This window comes from Seriola dumerili, unplaced genomic scaffold (genome assembly GCF_002260705.1).
Source record: "Seriola dumerili isolate Sdu_G_001 unplaced genomic scaffold, Sdu_1.0 BDQW01000433.1, whole genome shotgun sequence".
In the NCBI taxonomy this organism is placed as follows: Eukaryota; Metazoa; Chordata; class Actinopteri; order Carangiformes; family Carangidae; genus Seriola; species Seriola dumerili.
The window spans coordinates 330,798-355,327 of record NW_019174688.1 but is presented as its reverse complement, the minus strand read 5'-3'; the positions used below and the strand labels follow the sequence as shown (position 1 = coordinate 355,327).

At 41.6% G+C, this 24,530-nt stretch overlaps 2 protein-coding genes across 3 annotated transcripts in view; one reads left to right on the top strand and one right to left on the bottom strand.

Annotated features, from left to right (window-relative positions):
- Positions 1–31: 31 nt before the first annotated feature.
- LOC111234044 (suppressor of tumorigenicity 14 protein homolog) lies at positions 32–21,680 on the bottom strand. Its single transcript, XM_022761952.1, has 19 exons — positions 21,445–21,680; positions 14,525–14,672; positions 13,728–13,888; positions 12,526–12,596; positions 11,829–12,001; positions 11,052–11,087; positions 10,361–10,589; positions 8,886–9,025; positions 8,668–8,771; positions 8,127–8,236; positions 7,436–7,566; positions 6,837–6,941; positions 5,935–6,042; positions 5,462–5,575; positions 4,804–4,923; positions 4,132–4,312; positions 2,947–3,215; positions 2,194–2,330; positions 32–2,044 (listed from the first exon to the last, which is right to left on the bottom strand). The coding sequence occupies exons 1-19, from the start codon at positions 21,469–21,471 to the stop codon at positions 1,883–1,885; spliced, it is 2,526 nt and encodes an 841-aa protein (XP_022617673.1). The 5' UTR covers positions 21,472–21,680; the 3' UTR covers positions 32–1,882.
- Positions 21,681–23,069: 1,389 nt separating this feature from the next.
- Positions 23,070–24,530, top strand: part of aplp1 (amyloid beta precursor like protein 1) — a 37,620-nt gene continuing 36,159 nt past the window's right edge. For both annotated transcript variants that reach the window (XM_022761909.1, XM_022761908.1), the window contains exon 1: positions 23,070–23,312. In XM_022761909.1, the coding sequence (XP_022617630.1) occupies positions 23,247–23,312 (66 nt within the window). In that variant the 5' untranslated portion in view covers positions 23,070–23,246. The remainder of the gene's footprint in view (positions 23,313–24,530) is intronic.

Here is a 24,530-nt window from a genome sequence, read left to right as displayed (position 1 = left end):
CGTAACAGTTCTACTGTGAGAAGAGACGAGGTCTCACAAGACAAACATTTATTAGGCACAACATAACACAAACCCAGGCTCCATCAAAGACAAATAATACAGGTAATGCAATTAGGTACAGAGGAATCAGATAAAAGATGTTTATTATCATTGCTTTTTTGTACAAAAACATACATAAACACAAACAAAGAAAAAAAGGATAAAAAATACGTCCATAATCCAAATCACAGTCGCCGGTGTGCAGCATTAATGAAAATATCTTCTAAAAGTTGTAGTCGTTCCCTACTTTCTGGAAAACAAGCATTTACACTTGCATAGCTTAACTGTTAACACTCTGTGGAAATAATAAAGATCCACTGACCAAAATCCCCAACAAATTTTTCTTTTTAATTTTTTCCCCTTTAATAAATAATACATATGTAAATCTTTGGTTTGCTTTTCCAGGATGTAATATTTCCAGGATAAGTCAGAGATGAAGGCAAACAGATTTAAAGAAACCACCAGGTCTAATCTTAGATTTAAACGTTGCTCGAGTTGGTCGTGACCGAAGAGAGGAAACGCTCATAGGGATAAGAGCTCATTGGATTGCTCTGGCAACTAGTCACAATCCCATTGGTTTGCTTTGGCTCTCGGGTGTATGTGACTGAAGACTTCAATCATCCTGAGCTTTAACTAGAGACCTGGGCAAAATCCATCTGTAAAAGTGTAATACAAATACTGATCTAGGATCCCCAGTCAGATCAACAACAACTTAAAACAACTTAAGCATCACTCCAGTCTCAGATCAGGAATCTCAAGGACCATGCTGGTGTTTTTGCCTGTTTTAGGCCATCGGCTACAAGTCTGGTAACATTACTGCTACCCATTATCCAAAGCAAAGCATGGGCTTTTACACTGATTAATGCATTTTCTATCTTCCAGGCAGCTTCTGGTTTTCATTTATTTTAGTATGATATGAAAATGGTCCTTAATGGATTTGAGCATGTTGTGTGTGTTTTTTTTGTCCTTTTGTTTTTGTTTTATGTCAAACTTCTCTTATCGTCACATGGTAATAAGAACTGCTTCTGAAAGTTGATATTCATACTTTACTGATAACAACTGAGACTAATGGCTGCCTGGCAGATAGGTAGATAAAAATCAGTCAAAAAAAAAACAAAACAACCTATGCCATGCTTTGGAAAATGGTCAGCTGTGATGTGAGTGTTTTGTAGCGAAAGACTATAACAAGTGTAACGGTCCTTTAGGATATTGGATTAATAAAACCTCCAATTTATTGCTATCTACAGCATGAGCCCACTGGCAAAGTGCAAAATACACTGCAGCCCGAGAAGATGAAGGCATCTCACCTGTTTAGATAAGCAGCATACTAAGTCTTAAAAACACAATTATGTATTCAGGGAGTTTAAAAAGCATTTTAAAAACTGTAAAATGTTCATATTCTGCATCAATCTTGTGTTACATTTAATGTTAAATTTAACTAATACTGGGGAAATGATTCCCAGAATATACATATTTTATTATTTCTTCTCAGGGTGTATTCACCAGTGAAACATGACATGGCTGATTGGGGTAAAAGAACACCTTTAAAAAGTAAAAGTGTGAGTCGCTGTGGTTTATGTGTAAGTGTGTAAGTGTTTTTGTGTGTGTGTATGTGTGTGAGTGAGTGAGTGGGGAAAAAGGGGGTTGGCAACCAAATAAAGTGTGTTAAGGCACTGATGTGAGTAGCTGGGTCCATGCAACCGTATCCTCAGTCTGTGGCAAAATGGATACATCTTGAGGAGACTTGAAGTCCTGAATCTGACTCAAATGTTCCTTCTCCATTATTTTTAGCACTCTGATGTTGTTCCCCGCTCCACATCCCTCCCCGTTACTCACAGCATCGTCAAATCCCTGTCTCCTTCTTGATCCAGTCTCTCAGCTTGGTGACGCGCGAGTAGACACCGGGCTTGTTCCGACGAGCACAGCCCTCACCCCAGCTCACGATGCCGGCCTGGAACCACTTCCCACTCTCCTCGAAACACACCAGGGGTCCTCCGGAGTCTCCCTGGTGAGCGCAGTCAGGGGAGATCGGTTATTAGATTGGGTTGAGATGTGAGAGCACGATAATTATACGGGTGTGAAAACTTATCTATATCTGTATCACCCCCTTTTGTCCTTTCATTCTGTTCTGGAGCACATGTTGCATGGTCTCACCTGGCATGCGTCAACTCCTCCGGCCAAGAATCCACTGCAGAGCATCCTGGAGGTGACTTGGCCCTCCGTGACCGTGTTACATACCGTGTCGTTGATGATTTTCACCGACGCCTTCTGCAGCAGCTGTGCCTTTTGACCTGCAAGAGCCGGACAAACGGGTCAGCGCTCTGCCACGTGACCTTTGTGTTCGTCACCAACATCAAAAGTGTTAATGGGTTGGATTAGTGTTAGCTAACGAAGGTTTAAGAGGCTTCCCATGAGAGCTGACGTCTGTCTTGATGTATGGATATGGAAGAAGGCTTAATGGAACAGAGCAGATTAGAAAAAGATGAGAGAAAAGGGAGGGAGGGTTGAGCGCGGGAGAAGTATGTCATGACGGGAGAGATAAAGAAATGGGAGGGACATTAAAGGAAAGGAAGAAGACAGGATGAAATGAGAAATAGATAAAGGGAAGAAAAAAGAAGCAGACAGGGAAAGAAGATGAAGGACGGAGATGAATAGCTCATTGTGAAAGGGATGGGGGAGGAGTGGGATGTCTTAATTTTGATGTGAGTTGGATATGCTAAAAGGAAAAACACAGTTGTAGAGTGGGTCAACCTTAATTGAGGAATAGCAGTATAAATATTCAAATGAGTATATTAATAATCAGTTACAGTAAAAAAAAAACATCAAAAAAAAAAAAAAAAAAAAAAAAAAAAAAAAAAAAAAAAACTACTACAGCTCTAACTAGAATCACAAATTCATGCACAGTACCTCCTTCTCGGAGCGCGCCCCAGCCTGTGACCCAGCAGGCCATGCCTGCAGGGAAGACGTGGGAGGGAGAGGGTAGGCAGATGGGTTGGATGGTGTTAGTGAACTGCAGCGGCTCGCTGAGCTCCAGCAGTGCAATGTCATAGTCAAAGGTCATCTGGTTGTAATCTGGGTGGGAGATGATCCTCTTCAATGAGCGGCGCTCTACACCATCATACTTGTACTGGTCCTGCATGCCACTGTAGGTCTGCCAGTTGGATGCAACGTGATTCCTGTGGTAGGATGTACAGCATCATGTGGCAAAGGTTATGTTTCTTTACATGCATAAGGCAGTATGTGTGGATGCAGTATCGTGAACGTACGTACAGTCTAATAAAGTCCAACACAACAGCCCTGTAACATGTGCTACCTTTAAGGATATATGTTTTAACCTCTGCTGAGACTGTGTCGGAAGGAATTCAGTATAAGACCAACACAAACTAAAGCCTCGAAAATGACCAGAACCTTTCGACAAAAACTGAACATCAAAAAGCTTCACAGAGGTAGGATTTGCCACAACGTTATTTCACTGGATTGCCTTCAATTTCCACAATATTGTTGCCAACCATGTACAAAAATATGCAAAGCCACATAGTGCTTATGATGATATATAACGGTAAAGAAAAGCTTTGTAATCTGGAAAATGCTCACAAATTAAATTATGGCCTTTTGTACAACAAATATCAACACCAGCTGTGAGTGTGTGAAAATGAACACACTCCCCGCTCAGTCACAACACAAGTGGCTCAGGCTGAACAGCATGGTTAGTGCTCCACCCACAGGACACTCTGTTGAATACAGCTGCATCATGGATGAGTTGTATATCCCCCCCCCCCACAAGATTTTCTGAATTAACTCTATCATCAGGGGCTAATTTTCAGACTTTGCAATTTGTCAATAAATGGTCCTCTGTTCTGTTGTGCACGTTTCTTTCCACCAGAATGCATACGAGAATAGTGAAAAATAAGATCTAAAAAAAAAAAAAAAAAAAGTTAAATAGTTAAGTAAGTTAAATAATGTGATGAATATTAAAATAAGAGGGAAATAATAACATTTCATTTTATATAAATGTATGAATCTGTGTCAGTACAGCACAGTCCTGGTCTGTACATGTGTATGAGAGCTGTGGCTGTGTAAGCTGGGACTTACGCTGGGTCAGTGGTGACAAAACAGTGGGAAGCCGAAAGGAGCCACCTCTCAGAGAGGATAGAGGCGCCACAAACATGCCCATAGGTCTTGAAGTGAAGGCTGACCTGCCAGGGCCACTCCCCCAGCTCAGCGTTCTGCCCTCCCACGATGCGGTTCAGCTTATAAGGCCTGGTGCCACAATCTGACGTTTAACAGATACCACAATGAGAGAGGTGGGGCGTTGGATGGTGAGTGCAAAATGTTAGGTGAGACTGGCATGAATGATCACAGAGAAAAATCAGAAAATGAGATTAAGTTGATTTGAAGCCATCATGACGTTGGCCTTGGATGTGAAAGCTACTATGACTCTTTGGAATCCCAATAAGCCATACTGGCATATTAGCTGATCAAAAAAAAAAAAAAAAAAATACAGACACACCCTGAGGCTCAAATGGAGGAAAAAAAACAAAAAACTCCAGAGATGACAAGAGCTGCTTTCAAAGAAGAATGAAATAAATAAAGCAGTCAAGGCCTGGGGCTCTTTTCTAACAGACAGCCCAACGCGCAGCTCATACCAGCTCCTCTATAATCTAGTTTGAATGACACTGAAGAGATTAGATCCACTTTCAGCTGTTTTAAACATTTTAAAAAGCTGAGTACTGCAAGAGGCAAAGAAATTAAAACATTTCTTACCACAACCGTCCTCGTCTGAATTATCAGAGCAGTCGCTGACGCGGTCGCAGTCTGCGTTCACCTTGTTGACACATTCTTTGTTCTTACACTTGAAGCTGAACTCAGAGCAGATACCCGGAGCTACATCGGGGTGGAGACAGGTCCCAGAATCAAAACACATAGCGTATTTCAGTCAAAGTGTTAGAGCATTGCTAAGTTTAACCAGTAAAATACTGTGCAATCAGCGAGGCTTCAAAGTGAGGCTTGAATGCACAATGCATAGTGATTGAGGAGCTGATTGCATTGATTGGGCGTATTGATTGGGGTTGAGGTCTAATATCCCTCCTTATTCACAGAAGTGAAAATCAAAAGGAAATGCAAGAGTGCCCTCTGTGCGTTTGTGTGTGTGTGCGTGTGTGACCGAGTGCAAAGGAAACTGATAAAGAGTGAAGTAGAAAGTAGGAAGAAATAAAAGAAAGAAAAAAAAAAAAAACTTTGAATCAAGAATAATTGAGTCTCCAGAACAGCATCTTTGTAAAACCTAAAAACAACAAAAAAAAACTCTACTGAGCTGTGGGTGAAGGCTAAATGTTTAATGGTTGGTGTAACATGCTTATAAATTACTGGGAATTTTTCAAATGTGCAATCGGCTAGGAAGACAATAAGCGCTGCTACTCACAGGTTTTACAAGAGGCCTCGTCGCTTCCATCTGCACAGTCCTTCTTACTGTTACACACAACATCCTGGGGCAGACAAACCCCATCCCCACAGCGCCACTCATTCTCCTCACAACCTGGAGGCAATGAAACATAGTGATGAGGATTTTATGAGAAAATAAAGATGAAAACTTGAACAAGGAGACAAGGCTATAAGCTTCAGGAGGACATTAGTGGTGCAGCCACAGTGGACATTAGCATCTGTCTCCATTCTTCTCGCGTGTATTACACATGATTAAGCGTCTGGACAGATGCTGAGCAAATTGGGCAAGGCTTCAAACAAACTCCATTACTGATAGAATAATGACTGCACACAGCCCAGGAGTCAGTGACCAGAGCATTAGCAGTGATGTTCCTTTAATGTTAGCACAATTAGCATAGCATTAGATAGGGTTTGTATTCCCCAAAGAGCACTTAAAGAGACGGGAATACTTACTGCACCGTGTCTCATCGCTCCCGTCTCCGCAGTCGTTGACGCGATCACAGATCCAGAGCCTCGGTTTGCACAAACCATTCGCACAAGCAAACTGGTCCTTTTCGCAATCTGGGGCAACAGCCATGCCGTGTATTTAAACATTGCAACAGAAGAGGATGTAAATATGAGTGATTTGAAAGGGATGTTCCAACACAAGTCAACTATAAATATATAATTACAGAAAGATAATGGCTGGAGTACTGAAGGAAGAGTTCAACAGTTTGGGGGGAAATAAAGCTGATGTGCCTGCTGAGAGATAGATGAGAGGTTCGAGAGCACTCTCATGTCTGCACATAAAATATGAAGCTACAGAGGAAACGGCTCAGCTCAGTCTGAAGGTAACAAACGCTCTAAACTCTAAAGCTCACTAGTTAACACATTATATATAGTTTACTTCATTTGCTTTAAAAGGAAAATGTAAAATTGTCAAGTTTTAATTTTTTTACAGGAGCTGTGTGCAAGATTAAATCCTGGCTCACAATGAGTGACTTTCTGAAATGTGGCAAACTCACAGTGAAGGTAAGTCGAGAAATAGTCTTGCACTTAACTCCCCCACATAACCACAACTTGTCGCATTTACTTTTCAAATTTTGTTCCATTTGGACACAGCCAGGATATCCATTTCCCACTGTTTCCACTCTCAATGCTACACAAAGCTAACTGGATGCTGGCCTTGGCCTCCTATTAAACTGGCAGATATGAGAGTGGTATTGATCCTCTCATCCAGCTCCCGGCAAGAAAGCAAATAAAAGGATTTGTTGAACTACTCCTTTAAAAAAGGAGCCGAGAAGAGGATACAGGAGAGAGAATAAGAAACAGAAGGGAAGAGGAAAGAGTACATTTGGGTCAAGGGGGGAACTTACGGCACTTCATCTCATCACTCATATCACCACAGTCGTTCCAGCCATCACACCTCAGCTCTTTGGCGATGCAGATGCCAGAGGCGCAAGCGAACTTGTCGGGGCAAGCTGCTCACAAAACAGAGAGAAGAGGCAGGGAGCGGAGAAAAGAGGACAGAAAGAGGATGATGACAAATTGAGCGAGAGGGAGTGACAGTGTATGCTCACAACATCTGTCATGTGGCCGATGCTTGTCCCTGTTGATCAGAGCAATTATAAATCCATTTCAGTCAAACTGGGAGACAGCATAAAGAGCGGAGGGTATTGAAAGCGCAGTGCTCATGACTGACAGTGGCAAATAAAATGGACCCAATAAACAAGCTCTCTGGTGATTAGTCTAGCTCTTGAGTTTCACTGCCGCAGTTTCTGAGCCTCCATCACTAAAACAGCTCTATTTGGCTGTCAGTCAGCCACTGTCTTCTAGTCTATCAGACTGCACAGTTACTCTCCCTGTCTTGCTCTGTAATGGCAGGCTATGAGTGTCACTGTCATGTTGCAACATTTTACCCATCCCGTACCCAGTGTTGTGTCAACACGGGTGCCAGACGAGACTTTTAACTCACGGTTTGCGGGATCATATGCGGTGTACTCGGCACTGAAGCCTTTGTCAGTGTAGGACTCATCGGAGTGGAAGCTCACATCTAGCACGTTGCTGGTACTGGTCAGAGCCAAAGAGGACATTTCTCCACAATACCTGAGGCACAAAAGTCAGGTTTATTACAACTTGTTTTATTTTTTTTTGTAGTTCTAGTGGTGATGATGACGATGTTCTCACTGAAGTAATTCCTGGGATTGGGGAAAAGGGCATCATCACTACAACAAAGTCTAATGGGGCAAGAAATATCAACAGCCAGACAAGTTGTAAACAAACTACAGTTTAGTAACATCATCAAAAATATTTATTTGGAGGTAAAGCTGAGAGGGAATATCAGAAACTGAACAGGAAAACTCTTTGTGTGCAAAAATATGGCATATACTTGAGGGCAAAGTTTGAAGTCAGTTTGTAAACTGTGATGGAAGGAAGGCTTCAGGCATGATTTCACCATTCACCTTTGTTTTCTCTGACCAACCTGAGGGTTTAGTTAAAACTTGCATGACTGCTTGCTTCACTATTACTTACTGAGAACAATGCTTCTATTTACTGGTAATAGGAATGATGCCAAAACTTCAAAAATAAGATCTGGGTTGTGTAAAACTTGAATTTTCCTGTAATGCACACACTGTAAAACACAAGCAGATTGACTTAAGTCTTACTTGGTGCCCATAACCTCCACATAGTCTTTGTGACACACACGGATGTCCACCCCGGGCTCTTTCATGCGGAACATGGTGAACTTCACTCGCACCTTTTTCCCAGCAGGGACCTACAGCAGAGAGGGAGAGGTGATTGGTTCATGAGAACCTTATTTACCATGCATGTCACTCCTCCGCCTACACACAAAGACATGTATCTGTATCCCATCTAAATGCAAGCGTATACGCGACACACCCAAACAGGTGGTGGGCGTACACATGCACGTGTATACACACACACACACACACACACACACACACACACACACACACACACACCAGCAGACAAAAACCAACACACAAAACACTGCAGCTCAGCACGAGCTGCGGCAGCAACAGCGGTCTGACAGATGAAGATAGAAGAGGTACTGAACAGCTTGGCTTCTGTAGTGCTGCCTCAGCATTCCTCTCATGGCAGGCTAAGGATGGTGGAGGAGGAGGAGGTGGGTGGAGGGGTTTCAGGAGGGGAGGAGGGGTGGGGGTGGGGGGCAGTGATGCAAACCTTGATGGTCCACTTGCAGTCCATGGCAGGAGGATAGAAGCTGGGGTGAAGTGGGGAGGTGAAGACTCCTGTGCTTGCAGAGAGGGCACCACCGCAGGTTTTTACTGAAAGGAACATGTCACATATTCACATTAATCTGGGTGAACTGCTGCAGATACATCACAGAATGCAGCGGTAAATACATGATGTTAGGGTGCCGTGAATGTCTCCTTTATTGCCTTTAGACTTGGGGATGGCTTTGTACTCCGCGTCGAAGCCCGGCCTCTGGATATCAGTGTCAGTGATGAAGTTAATCAGCATGATGTTGCCGGATGACACCACCTCTAGAGGGTTGGAGGGGGGCCTCTGACCACACTTCCTGTGAGAGAAGGACAAGTCGACAAGCCAGATAGTGCACAAATCAGATATGATTACAGAATCAGAAAACTGTGTTAGAAACAACCATGAAGCATCGGCTGAATGTCTAATGCATTTAGGGAACAGCGTTTTCATTCCTTAGGATGTGCCACATTTAGGGACCTCAAATATGGCTGTAATTCTCTTTAGTCAGAAGCACTAAAACATCAATGTGGCAAACAAGTTTAAAATACTAGAAAAAATAATTTGGGGGAAAAAAAATCAATAGATAAGCAGAGAAAGAGATAAATAAGATGAGATGTGCCAGCACGAGATAGAAATTGCTCAGGCGGAGTTTCAAAGTCAAACATTAGGTATATTAGCAAAAAGTTTCAGCACTGCTGGCGGCGGAGCCATGGAGGTGTGAATGACGCTGCAAGAACAGTAATACATCTACCTCCGGTACAATAATGTCATTATAGAGTATTATATTATGGCTCTCATAAACCCCATGTCACCTTGGATAAAGCTGATCGCTCAATAGCATTATAAAAATTTTATGCATCACTTGGTAACGCATATTTGTTTGGCAATGGTTCCCAAGTTTGAAATTGCCTGCAGCTACAACTGATGTTGCATTCGGGAGCCTGTAGTTTCAGAATTTTAGCACTCCCCCACAGATAAAGTGCAATTACACACAGTGGTGTAGCAGTATTCAGGTTCGCACCCATCACAGATTTGAAAGGAGAGGTCTTTTTGAGCCAACTCAATCTCACTGAGGTCTCAAAAGTTAACAATAAAATGGGACATGCCGCTCTGAAGGCTTCAGAGCCAAAAAAAAGAAAAAGTTGTAATCACAAATGCAGTGAAAGGAATGAAGTGGAACATGTTTTCCACCCACATCAAAACAGCTTTTACTCCTAAATCCCTCTGCACCATTTCAGTCAAATACAAAGTGATTCCTAGTGGTTGTCCTCTGGGAATCATGTAGAGCTATATTCCCCCTCTCTCTGATCTTCAAGGCTAAATAAATGAGACAAATGTTGGTTGAGCCCCTTCAAACAAACCCTGCTACCAAGGTTTAAGGCAAAATGAGAATGTGATTTGTGTCACAATTTGAAGTTCTGTAGGAGCACAAATGAGTCAATTTATTGCTTTTCTTTTAAATAAAAGTCCTCTCGGGGGGAGACATTAGTGCAAGGAATACAGCGCCGCATTTACCGCTATTAAACAGTATGACAGTGAAAGCTGATCCATCCATCAAAGATTTAACCTTTAAAAGACATCCAATATGACTTTCTGCCATGGCCAACATGTTTCCCCAAACCCTCTGGACATCCCCAGCCCGATGACTTACTCTGTGATGGCCTGCGAATCATCTGGACTCAAAGAGTCGAAGATGGAGACAAAGTCATCAGAGCAGTCATCCTCGATGTGGAAGAACGGGAACCTGACAGATATGGCGTTGTTCTCCGAGGCTCGGATTTGCCACTGACACCGAGACTTGGCAGGGTAGCCCAAGGGGTACCCTGGAGACGCAAATTTCTTCGCCGTTTCTTCAGCCTCCAGGCGGTAAAAACACTTACCTGCGAATAACAACACTGGTTATATCATACAGCGTACCAGACATACAGAAGAAAGCAAAACAGTAGTTTATAGCTGTTAAACTGAAATCTGATCATCTTCATGTTCTGGATCTTCTTCTTCGGCATTTGAACACTATGTAATCACGAGTTCTTCCATCCTTTATGCTACAGATGTATGTAAAGACAGATTAATGCATGTATAGTGCAACTACTATGGTAATGTAATGTAATATAGTCTAATCATCCCAAGGTTATAAATCACCAGACAGTGTCAAAGAAAAGTGTCGGGCATAGTGACTGACTCGCCCTGGCCTGATACAGGGTTCTCAATCTCTGACTGGAGCAGCACATGTACAGTACAGGCCGGGCCATCCATTCGTCACGGACTGGCAGGAGGGTGAGCATCTAGCCAGCTGGAAAATTACAGCTGCGGGTGATTGAAATGGGACGCGCTGTACTCACTGGCTCTGGGGTTCCTGGCCATGCGAGAGTCTGTGACTGGAGACAGAGAGGGAGGGTGGGAGAGATTGGCAGAGAAACAGGAGGGAAGGTAAGAATGGGTCACCAAAGTTGGGAGGCTGATAGAATTTGATGCATGAACCTAAAATATTTGGGTTGCACATTTTCTGTTCCATTTCCCTGCGGTTAAGGGAACCGGCGGTGGTGTGTAGCTCTTTCTGCTCCATCTCACCTTGCCCTACAGCAGCAACCCATACATCTCTGTCTAACTATCTGGGACAGCAACATCAAATCATACCCACAGAAATCATTTTAAAGAGGACCAAAACCACTGAGTCACAGGGCCAGTGCTTGGCTGGTGGCCAGGATGTGGACAAATGCAATGTGAATGCTGAGAAGACAGAAGGAAGAAAAATGGCTGTCTCAAGCCAGGCCAGAGCCCAGCTAATATCATTAGAGGATCCAAACAGCATAAAATGTGCAATCTCAGATGAAGCACAAGCAGAGAGGTCTGGCTTATCTATTATCATCTTATCAGCACAGCTCAGAGCTGGCTCCTATAATACAAATAGAAAGCATACAGAATACCAATGCTGATAGGAGATGACAATGACCTTATTCAGATCTGTATTCACAGAGCTTTTTCTTTGCTGATTGTTAAATGTCATATTCTGGAGCCAGCTGTAGTAAACACCAAGTTGCCCCTATCTATCTGCCCCTTGGTGTGACCCCCAGCTCCCTCTCCTCCCCCCTCCCCCACCTGGCCCTGGTGGTACCTACATGAGGCAGTGACTTCACTGATCTTTACATCACTAAGGCTTGCAACGCTGCGCTGCTCCTTAATGCCTCTCTCCAGTGCCTCCAGCACCCGCTCCTCTGAGAACTCCGGCAATATGTCCAGGTCTTCGTATGGAATATCAAACTGGGACCAGTAGTAGGCTTTCACACCCTCACTGGTACAAGTTGGGAAATGGATGGAGGGGTGGGAAGGAAGAGCAGAGAAAGATCATTCAGAATCAGGCTTTAACACTGAAGAAGAAGAAGAAGAAGAAGCAAAGATGAGTAGAACACGGGTGGGGAAAAAAAAAAAAAAAAAAAAAAATCTGGCAGCAGCTGCTCTGCTCTGCTCTGCTCTGTCCACACCCTGTGTGGTGCGGCACCACTACACAGGGTCTGAACTGTCATAATTTACTGCCACTGTTAGCGCAGCACTACATAATTCACCGCTGCACAACGCTACACATAACTGAGTATGGTCACAAGTTAACACACCACATCTAACCTTAATTTTGGATGTGCTAAAAAATGCAACAGACTTGAAACTCTCAACCCTTACAGGTCAGCGCAACAAAGCTTTCCCCTCATGCAAGATTTAATGAGAAGTTTCTTTCATACACTGACTTTTCAAAGTTTTACAGTGGACTGTTCAGCAGTGGAAAAAGTCAAAAATTAGAGGAGCTCAAGATCTGAACATTACCTGAACGCAGTGACCACGGATTTAGTGTAGTATTTGGCGAGGAATGGATCTTTCTTGTAGTTTTCCCCCAGCTGTGTAGAGAAAAATGTATTTTTTACTGAACAGGGCATGTACAAGATTTCTGCTAGTCTGCCTTAAGACAAAGTACAAATTAGCATGTTAACATGAAAAAAATGCCTTCTATGCAAAGCACACAACAGTGGGATCCTCAATTAACTGTCTCGCCTTCAGCTGCACTGAGCTACGAACTGTATCAGACAAGGATACAGACAGTTGAGCGCACGTACTATTTGTGGAAAAAAAAAAAACCTGCACAGAATGGTGAGAGAAAGTCAAAGAAGATCTGAGAGAAACAGTTGTGTGGTTAGTGATAAAAGCAGAAAGTGATACGGAGAGGAAAGGGAATGCTCACAGGACACCGTGGTCAATTATCCGAAAAGAAAATATCATGGCCAGTTTTAAAATTGCCATTTCTATAGTTGAACCCGTTGTCATTTTACCAAACCCACTTGGGAGACACGGAGGAGATGAAATACAATTGTCACTCCACAGACAGGTGGTGCTGGCAGAGTGAAGCTGTTGGATAACTGGTTAAACATGCCCAGCATTGTTTACCTGAAGACTTACCTCACAAGTTGTACCTGCCGTGTAAACACCATCCCAGACCTGAAAAGATTCTTTAAAAGCTGTCCCTTTCATTGTGTGCGAGAACAAACCTGGCACACCATAAAGCTCTCCTCCAGTCGTCTAGTCATCTAAAATTCAAATCCACCACTTCCACTCTAATTCTCACCCAAACACCCTCACTTCTGTAGCTTTCCACCGAGAAAGTGTGTGCTTGATGGGGTTTGAGCCAGGGTTTTTTTTTTTTTTTTTTTTTTGTTATCAACATGTTCCTAAGTGGTACTACAAACATCTCCACTGTCTCCAATAATAGGAGATGCTGTTGAGGGAATTACTAAGGGAATGTACAGCGTTTTATTCCACCCACACAAAATGTGCCCTGCGGTTTCTGTGCGCTGTGAGGGGCAGATTTAAAAAGCATTTCCACAACACCAAACAACATCCACAGCTGATCCTCAGTGAGAGAAGAGAACTGAGTGTAATACAGTGGTTAACGATAAACAATATAGACGATTAAAAAAGGAAAAAAAAAAAAAATAAAAAATAGGAATGTCATATTCTTTGAGTGTCAAACTTACAGTTGTTTCCAGTTTGTGTGCCAAATCCTCAAACTGTTTGCTGTTTGTATCCTCCAGCTTCTGGTCATACTTCGCACCAACCAGCTTTATATGCCCACTGAAGACCTGCTCTGATGGGAGGCTGTGTTTACTAAGGGTGGCGTCTGAATCAGCATCTTTGACTTGGAGGAGAGAGGTGAGATGAGAGTTAAGTGTCTGCTCAACAAAATGCTATAAGATAGCTGCCTCTGATGGAAAAGTAGAGTTGGGGTTTTAAACAGGCCTTGAAGCACCATTTTAAAGTTATACAGCGTGATCTCATATCAAGACGGCAGTTTGGCTCTCAGAGCAATTAAAACCCCCGGTTGAATCAAGAGGCTGTTTATCGAGACTTCAGAGGCCTTTTTATCAGACCCTGTATGTGAAAATGACAGAGAAGCTGTGCTGTGGACTCTGTGACATCTGTCTCCTTTGCATTATTAAAGGAGAAAGTCGGGGGCTGTGAAAAAAGGCTAAGACTAATGGGAAATTACAAAGTCCAAACAAGCCACTCTTATAAACTTTTATTTCAGAGAGCTGTGCCTTCACAGCAAGGGGAAATGATCCACATTACAGTTTCTGATGTAAACACACTGTATTTCTCATTTAATTCTTATCAATAGCAACCTTGATTTATACTCAAAAATGTCCAGAGAATGCCCAACATCTCATGATTTTCTTAATTTTTAATTCATCCAAATATATAAACACATAGTACTGTACTTAAAGTCTCTATTGGGGATGATATAACGGAGGGAAGCTCTTTCTATAATACTCACAGACAAACAGCCAAATGAGGAACGCTGCAACAGCTGCAAGGATGAGAACTGCCACAAGAACCCCGATGATGATGCCGGTCTTCTTCTTTGATGTCGCCTTCTCTTTGCTGGTTAGGAAGTCGATCCGCTCGTGGCGGCCATTGTGGCCCTGATGCAGAAAAAAAAAAGTAAAACAGAGTCAACGTCTGTCAACGTCAAGTCAAAACATACGGCAAATGCGCAGTGTTCTGGATGCAGACAGCATTTACTGTGATTGCGCTGTGAACCATAATGAGAGGTGCATCCCTGCAGTGTGTGTTTAATCTTAACATATGGATATTAAATGCAGTAGCAAACACTAATCTGTAGTTTAACCTGAACCTTAAGACAGATCAGACAGTTGGTCATCAATAACAGTTTTTGACTCAACAAATTGCAATTTATCCTAATTCCATGCAGATAAATAATGCAGTCTTTAGTTGGAAACCCCCAAAAGATTTGTTTGTTTATTCAGTATGTATCCATACATTACACATAAATGATTTCCTTTAAATTGTATACTATTGTTAGCCACACGCCACAGTCTTCTATTTACCACATGAGGTCCTAAAGCATTTATATGAAATTCTGGCATACTGTAGATGGAATTTTCTGTAACTAACATTAGAGAAACAACACACTGAAATGATGAATGCATCGCTGCTCCATATCCAGAGGGAAACATCTTTGATATGATGTCATTAAGGGGCTAACAACGAAATTGACTCATTGTAAATCGATGACAGCAGGTCGAGCACATTTGTACAAACAGGTGAATTGCTAAATGGTGTAAAACAAGGTCAAACACAAACAGCAGTTTTACTTCTTAGTATTTAAGTGAAAGATAAACTGCTGAGCTATGACACATTAAAAAATGAGTAATGTGAAACGCCTTGCACTGCTGTCTAAGAGTGGCAGGTTCAAACAGGCAGCATGTGTAGGTTAGCAAAACTGGACAAACCTGTTTAGTAAATGTGACAGAGCTCCCACACTCATACCTCCATGTACACATACATGCATTTAGAAATTGCCTCATAACTTGGGGATAACCTAGCAGAGGATATGGGCCTGGTGCTTTAGGCTGTGTGCTTGTTCTGTCGATACTGTAAGTGTGTCTGTTGTAGAGCTCTCTCAAGTGGGCGGAAGGAGAGAAAGGTTTCACAACGCTTAGTAATCAACACACAATGAATTCAGTGCCTGTAGCCCATGAGTGAAGAAGCCCGAGTGCCATTAGGGATGGAGAATCACTTTGGTATTAAATCAATTTGTCAGATGTGCTGCCCCTTAAGATGGGGGCTCAATTACATGAGTCTAGATGATAACTCATGGCAATTAAGGCCTATTCTTACCCAGCCCGGGTTTCCACACATGCTTTCTAATTGGAATCTCTAACAGCAATCATGGGCCAGAATGAGGGGAATCATTAGAGAAGGGGTCAGCAAGTGCTCCAGGGTCTCTCTCTATCAGTCACCATGATCACAGCCTAATAAAACCATTACATGCTCTCCATCATATCACATTGTTCACGCCTAGAAAGACGTTTTGAACTATGTGTTTCACATCACTTTTTTTTTTTTTTTTTTTTTAAATACCAGTTCAGTGTGCCAAGTCATTTTTAAAGAGGAACTAGTGTCTGTCTGTTTCTCAGTTCTGAATTTTTACAAGTAAAGCCACACCATACTGATGCTGACTAAAGAAAAGGCCGACAGTCTGAGCTGTATAACAGATCTCAGATCCTTTACAGGACTCAAAATTGCTAGTAAACATAGGAAGTGATTCTGAAATCAGCTGATATAGAGAATATCTTAGCAGGCAAGCCAGTCTGACAAGGAGAAAACAAGCTCCCACTGCTGAGAGGTGTGGTTTAAAAAAAAAAAATAAAAAAAACAGCTTAATCTTAAGAAGAGTTGCATTATGTAATTTCAGCCTTAGTATTAATAATGAGTTCTCACACTAATCCACATCTCTTGTTAGTGTATAAAGCAGAGATGGAACATGCTGGAACATATTGTACTTGAGGTACTGGCACATAACTTGATTACTTCTGTTCACTGGACTATAAATTGATTTTTTTTTGACACATTCATCTGATGACTGCATTTACAAGTACATACATAACTAACAATAAAAAATAAACATGTACCATTTTCAATATTTAACTACCGTACTTATCCCAGGTTAAAGGATCAATGGTGGGACTATATTTCCGTGTGTATTTTTGATACTTAAGTACATATTACTGGTAACACTGCTGGATTTTTAAGAAAAAAAAAATTTAATACAAAACCATTGTAGTCTGGGTTTCACATTAACTCAGGTAACATACTTAAAATGTACCGAACAAAAATATAAAAAATAAAAGATCTAAGATATTTTTTCTGTGAACACAGAGGGTTTATTTCTTTCAAATTTTTTCAAATACTGTGTTTGAATCTGTGTCACTGAGCCAAAAGAATCCATCCGCCTGACAGGTGTGGCATATCAAGATGCTGATTATGCAGCAAGATTATCACACAGGTGTGCCTTGGGAAAGTCACAATAAAAGGCCACGTTAAAATACGTAGTTTTATTTTGGAAAAAATAAAAATAAAAAACATTTATTCTGCACTGAATTGTAGATTTCACACGCCTTGGGCTACAGATGTGCTAAAAAGTCTTTGAAAACTAGGAACAAAGTGTTGTGTTTATATTTATGTTCAGTGTTTTTTTTTTTTTTTGCCACTGAACCATTCAAATCTGCCATGTTGACCTTAAGTTTCCATGCTCAATAAATCAAACATCATAATGCCATAGAGCACAGGGCTGCAAATTCTTACAAAGCCTCGAGCCCAAACAACAAACACTCAGTCATGTGGATTATTTTCTATCAGTTCACAGTTGATCTACATGAATAGACAATGATATAAGAAAAGGGAAATAATAAAGATTAACCGAGTACGGATTGAAAAGACATTAAATTGAAATTTAAGACGAACTGATTAAAAAAAACCTCATATTTGGGCCAACATATAAACAGTTATTTTATACTGTGCTTCAGTCATGCAACAGTTCACATTATGACTGCCTTAAGTTAATGTTTTACTATTCTTACTGATGTACAGATCCTCTACAACATGGCATTTGACTGTCAACCAGGTTAGTCTCAATAGATGACAACATAGCCATAACACTACAGTCAAAAGAAACCACCTGCAGTGTGAAACTGGTTGTGACTCAGTGTGTTACAGGGCAACTCTCACAGAGAACATGAGTTCTGTATGTGAGTGAACGTAACAGCTTTTTTTTTTTTTTTTTTCCAGCTTTGCATCATCTTCTCCCCAAACTATCTCTGTTTCTGGTGACATGGTGTGGCTGTAGCTTCCCAAGTGCCTCCTGCGACGGACATATTTTAATCTTCTCCTTTCTAATTCCTCTGAAGGCAGCCGCACCTCATCTCTCAAATGTGCCAAATGTTAACCCGAACCCTGACTGAAGCAGTTACCCGCCGTCGAAGTGAGCAGGTGGAAATTACAGAGGTATGGTAACTGTAGTAACACTGACAACAGACAGACCCCTCTTTGGCTTTTTCAACAAAAAAAAAAAAAAAACATTTTGACATGTCACAGACGGAAAGGTATGAATAATAAAATGTAGCAGAACCAACAAACAAAAGCAGTTTATTCCATTCTTCTTCCTTGTCAAAACATGGCACCTATATTACCCCCAATGCAATTCGGCCACTGACAGTTCAGTCAGAGATTTGGGTGTGTGTGGTTAGTGGTGGCTAATGTAGTCTCAAACCGTTAGCCTCAAGCAGAGAGGAGGATTGGGCCACAGAGGTCTGTTAAGCTCCTGTCTTTCTAACTCTTTTCTTTCTCTTTGGAAGGCATTTCATCAGATTCATCTAGAGTCACAAAAGGCTTTATACAACTTTTTTTCACAAGTGTGGCAGGGCTCCTCAAGACCTATGAACAGACTGATGTGTAAAACTGGTGGAGCCCTGCTTTAAAAAGCTCTCATGTGCATTCTCTGCACTCACCAGCACTGATCTATCCTATCAAAACAAACCAGCCTGGAGACTGCAACCAAAAGGTCCAATCAAATACGACAAGCCAATCAATGAAATTTAGGCCTCAGTGGTCTCATATTTACTTTGAGCAAACAAACACCTACACACATCTCTTACTTGACAGTAGCCCCAAGCAGACATTAGCAGTTAGCCTCTTATACTGCAGCATCAGCCGTTTAGCCGCGTATGAGGAAGACAGCCTCACGGCATATACTACCACCTTGCTGCTTAAAGTGGAGCGAGGCGGAAGATTGGGAGAAAATAAGTCGACAAATCCTCCCTCATTGCATCTTCCTCACTAAAGAACTGAGGAAGAACAATTCTGTTGCTTCCTTTACACGGAGGCAACCTCCGCCAGGTTGTGCACAGATATATAATGCAAATTCTGTACTCAGAAATGGCTACAGCTAAAGGGCCAACAAAGCCTGCGTTAAAGATTAAACTTGGCACAGTTTTGTCAGTGCTTCTGAACAAATCATTTAGTGGGGTCGATAATAAGAAATGCGATAAAGAAGAAGAAGAAGAAGAAGAAGAAATGTGAGTACTGCATTCAATTCTCTTGTGTTGCTCAGTTTCAACATGACTACCCTTGAAATGTGGGATGAAATGCAAAAGAAAAAGCAGTATGGCCTTGCCTGAAGAATTATTCACTGATTCCCTGCTGAGTCACCACACAAACAGAGAACAGAGTGACTACATTAATCATAGTGTTCCCATTTGATCCGGTATCTGAGACTGGCCTCATTGACTGTGTGTAATCAAATATTAACAAAGAAAGAAATGTTAATTTACCAACAGTTTCATTCATAACGCTTACATAATCTAAAACAAGTATCTGTCCCAGCTTTCCGAAAGACAAGGAGCTGAGGTGTGTCATGACAACTTTGGTATATTTATTAGATTTATATTAAAATATACAGGTCTCTGAATGTTAGTTTCGTGTGATTTATCCATGTAAATTGGGAAAATATATGCAGCTCATCATTTCTTTGGGAAACACCTATATGATTTTGGAGAAGGGAAAAAGCAGCACTTGTTTTGTTAGTTAGTTTGCTTGTTGTGCTATATCAGAAGCAAGGTCACGCTTGACAGTTCACAAGTCAAATATGTCACACGTCATCTCCGAGCTAGGAGATGACACTCATGGGTATTCTGACAATATAATACTGATTCTTTTAAGTCCTTGTTAATGTCACTCTAAACTAAGAAAGACAAACAGTTTATTTTGCCTGAAAGCTTACTGTTAGCTCACATCAGATCATTAGATCACATAGAACACATACTGATACACAGTGTGTATTTCCACAGGGGGTTAAAACTGTTTTCATGAAGCTGTCAGATAAAGGTTGTAGTGAGCCGGGGAATTTGAGCAGAACTGACCAAAGCCTTGTAACCATTAATGAGTCCCTTTAGAAAGAGAAGTTCACCTTCGGCCGTCTGTCACAATTTTTTGCGCACATCCTGTGCTGGTGTCTGATATAATCTCAAATAAAACTGAATTATGTTTGAACAAGGATTAATGTACGCATGTATGTTCCAGGAGAATCTGACTCACAGCAACATAAGCTTTTGGCAGTTTTCACATCCAACAATTTAACATATTTCACCAAGAAATACAACTATAGATGTGTGTCATCACACACAACAACTACAGCAAGTGCGAATTTAAACATCAACTATCTGAATGTGGCTACCCGCTGCCTCACCACACCTAGGTGAGAGGATACAATGGAAACAAGACACTGCTGTAGATCCTGGACAGCAGTCACATAAACTGATTCAGAAACACAGGAGTGGTTCTAGGAGCCGTTTGAATGTTACACAGTTCCCCTGTTTGTTCCGTTTGTTATTTGTGAAATTACCAAAGTAATTGACATTCAACCAGCTTTGAAAAGCAACAAATGTCTTTCATACACTCGGCAAAAACTAGCAGTGTAAATACCAGCTATTAATACTGACACAGTACGCCTCACTGAGACGCCTCTAGCCCTCTTTCTGCATGGAACAGCAGAGATCAACTTCTTCTTAATATCTAACCAGATCTAGGTCACAGGCTACACAATGTTGAGTGGTAGATTATAAAAACACTTCATACATCTTCAAGAAATGTCTCTATATATGAGGAAGCTCAACTTAAAACGGTTATTAAAAGGTAAACATCAATGAGAATGTGTTAGCAAAGCTGTAGTATCCAAGTCTGTTTTATCTGACATAAATTAATCTGACTTCGCTGAAGTTAATAGCTTTGTTTTGTAAAGCATAATACAAGGATGTAAAAGAGATGAAGCATATTCTGCAGAATGTATGATTTAATTACGCACATATATTATTCATCACAATATCTTTTTTTCTGAAGGCAAAGCAGATGTAAATAAACAATCCTCTCCTTTTCCCACACTGACATCGAATTCAAAAGTTTCAACTCTCAAGTCTGTCTCTGTGTGATAGCACATTGGCCAAAATGAAAACACCAGAGGACTAATTTTTAACACTAGTCAGATGGCCCGAGTTTAATCATTCATTCAAACATCGACAATGGAGGGAAAACTTTATTCCAGTATGAGAGATGATCCAAGAGGCACAGAAACAAACTGATGCTCAGCCTATATAAAGAACTTTAAGTAAAAACTGTCAAAGGCTAAAAGTATGAGGGGCAAGTGTTTGAAATGTCAGTCATTCATGTACGCCTAATTCCTGTACACACACATACACACACACACACACACACACACACACACACACACACACACACACACACACAGATCTAGGGCAAAATACTCTCTGGATACGTGATAAACTATTGTGGACATCAAACATACGTGAAAGCCGCAGAGTGAAATGCGATAGAACTTACGTCGTATTCATATCTGGCAGAATACATCTTCCAGAAACAGCGCAAGTGGAGTCCAACAGGATCCAAGACAACTTCTCGCTTGTATCCAAGACTTTTGCTAAATTATTAATCTGTAGCGTTTACACCAGTAAATAGTGCAGTTACAATCAATGAGTCCAAGTGACAGTATATCTTCGTGAGTCGTCGATGGCTGAAATAGCTGAGACGCCAACCTCTTCCTCACACACCTATGGTTCAAACCACGCCCCATAATACCTGTTTGCAGCTGCGCTGGAGGCTCCAGCGGGTAAATTCCAAATCTGCTTTCATCAGATCTGATCCAACAAACAGGAAGTGAAGGAAGGGAATAAAGAATGTGCTGTCTCATTCCACATACCATTTGAGCCTTTGCGACCTTTCACACTCAATCACTTCAACCAGGTGACTTCAATGAAGTGGGTTCGGGGGTTAGGCCTTAGGTGGGACATTGGGATTGGCCGGCCTCTCACTAGACTGTCCTTCAATGAACTATAAAGCCACAACAAATAACTGTCCATAAGTCTTTTTGGCATGTTAAATGTTTAAGGGCACAGGGTAAAGTTGTATTCAACCACCTGCTGCTCCTCAGTTTGGGGACATCCTACAGGCAAGGAGCAGGACAGTGTTTTTTGTTTGTTTTTTTTCTCTCCTTATTTTCATACCGTGTGTTCCCCCTGCCGACCATTTGTGATGTTGCTGGCAAGCGAACTATTTGTCGTGGACTATTACTATCACTTTAAAAAAAAAAAAATTGTAAGTTTGTGTTTCAAATAAATATAAAATGTATGCTGTATGATCACTTCGGTTAATGCACTGCATATACAATACATAATCTACCGTGCTATACAATGCATTATAGTCAATATTCTGGATTTTGTATAGCAAAGAAGAAACTGTAGTCCTTTTCTTCATGCTTGACAATACATTATTTAAATAACCTATTATTTTTTTTATTCACTGACTAATTGGTTTGTGTCTATTTACAACACTGTTATTATGTATGGCCTATTGTCTAAAATAACACTAACACTAAGACATGCACTTAATACAGGATGTATTTATTGGACTCGTGCACTGAGAAACAGTGTGTCTGTCCATCAGTCATTTGATTTGTGAGCTGTTCAACCAAAGGGTGGTTTTAGAAACTTGGAGAATTAAAAGATAGCCTAAAGATAAAATTATCTTTCAAATGTATTTCACAAAAAATGTGTGTTTTTTTCTCATATTTCTTCATCATGTGATCTCCTAGTTGTAGCCGCAGCTGTAGTTTTTGTCTGTAGCTTGCTTTTTGTCCACATGGATGTTTGACTGATGAAAACTGATGCATCATAAGATTTTGGGAGACTTGCATGTATCAGTGTTCAGACAACGTAATCTTCTCCTGTGAGATATTACATCCAGATGTGTAATATCAACGCGAGTCCTCCAGCTGTTGAGAGTTTTATTCACTGGAGCTGCTGCGGGATTTTTGTCCAGCAAGATGACACGGTCCTACAGGTTGCATCACCACTCCCCCGCCACCAGATGTCTCTCGTCACTAAGTCAGGGCGCGGAGGACGCCGTGAGAAAAGTCTGTGATAAATACCCGCAGAAACAGGGCTTGGTTCTGTCAGGCTTCATCCACATAAAATTCCAGCCCGAGCCCGACGCAGGAGATATCGCAGGAAGCCGCCGACGAACGCACCGACCGTCACTTCAGCCGATGTAACCAGACAGCCTATGTTGGAGTCAGTTATTTTACAGTAGCAACTTCGTCACAAAAAGAGACAAAAGAAGGCGAGAAAATGGGACATACCGCATTACCTATATTGATGGCTGTATTGTCCTACTGCGTGTGGAAAAACGTCGAGGTAAGAGCAAGACAAGCTGAAGCATTTGTAATGATGGCGCATTGATATTTTTCTATCTTTCGCTGAATGTAGATGTGACTTTTGGACAAAATGCCGTAGGCTACTATGTATATATTTTTATGTCGGCATTATACATGCCACGCATACAGTTGCTCCTATCTCCATATTGCTGACACGCACCCTTATCTAGGGCAGGTTTCATTTGTAAATGCAACCTCCAGCACCCGTCCTATGTCAACAAGAGTAATGACGCTCCACGTTCACTAAAATGCGGTGGAAGCGATAGTATTTAAAATGCAAATGCTGTAATGGGACATGAAAGGAAGCTCATACTCAGGACATAAAAATAAGAGGCTTCATAAATGTGTGGTTCACATTTGGCTCGTTGCGTCAGGTCTGGGCCTGTATCTGACATGATACATGATGTTGCAGGCCCTCTGCTCTGTGGAAGGATGGAGATCAAATCCTATCTCATTGCATCCCATCTGGCCTTGTCAGAGGAGGAAATCTGCTCGCATCCGTCCTTTAGAGGAGTGGTGCAGCTCTTGAGCAGGATGGAGTCATGCATATTCAATTGCTGTTCATTTTCTTCATGGAAGAACACTGAATAAAACTCCCAATTGAATGCTACAGTGGCGCATGAACATTGTCAGCTTTTCAGTGGATCATCTTCTGCCATATACTTCTGTTTTCTAAATACGTTGTCTTGAAAACGTATGCGAGCAAACTGCTCATCTGGTAGGGGATGACTTTGATACAGTGTGTGAGCGTGATGCCGAGTATACTAATGAGAGATATGGGGTCATCTTATTGGCATCTGTCTCCATCAATAGCAAGAGAGGAGATAGTGGAAGGCTCTTGTACAGAGACAGATCAATGGGCCACCAGCTGCTCCAGTCTCCCTCCTGTCTCATCACGACTTAAAGCAGACCCACAGTTTGATAGACTGGACCTTTATTTCTCAATAACTCTTCAGTCACCCCATGGCACGAATTCAGGTCGGAGCATGTGCACTTGTGTGTAGGAGCAGGGGTTGTGTGTGAATGTGAGAGAGGAGATGAGAAGGAGGGAGGGTGGTGTGGAGAGAGAGAGAGAGAGAGAGAGCCCCTCTCACTTTATTCAACAGACACTCCTGAACCACTTTTTCCAGCTTCAGCATCCGCCCTCAGCTCCAGCTCTCCGAACACCTCCTCATCTCTAGAGTCTACGCTTTAACGA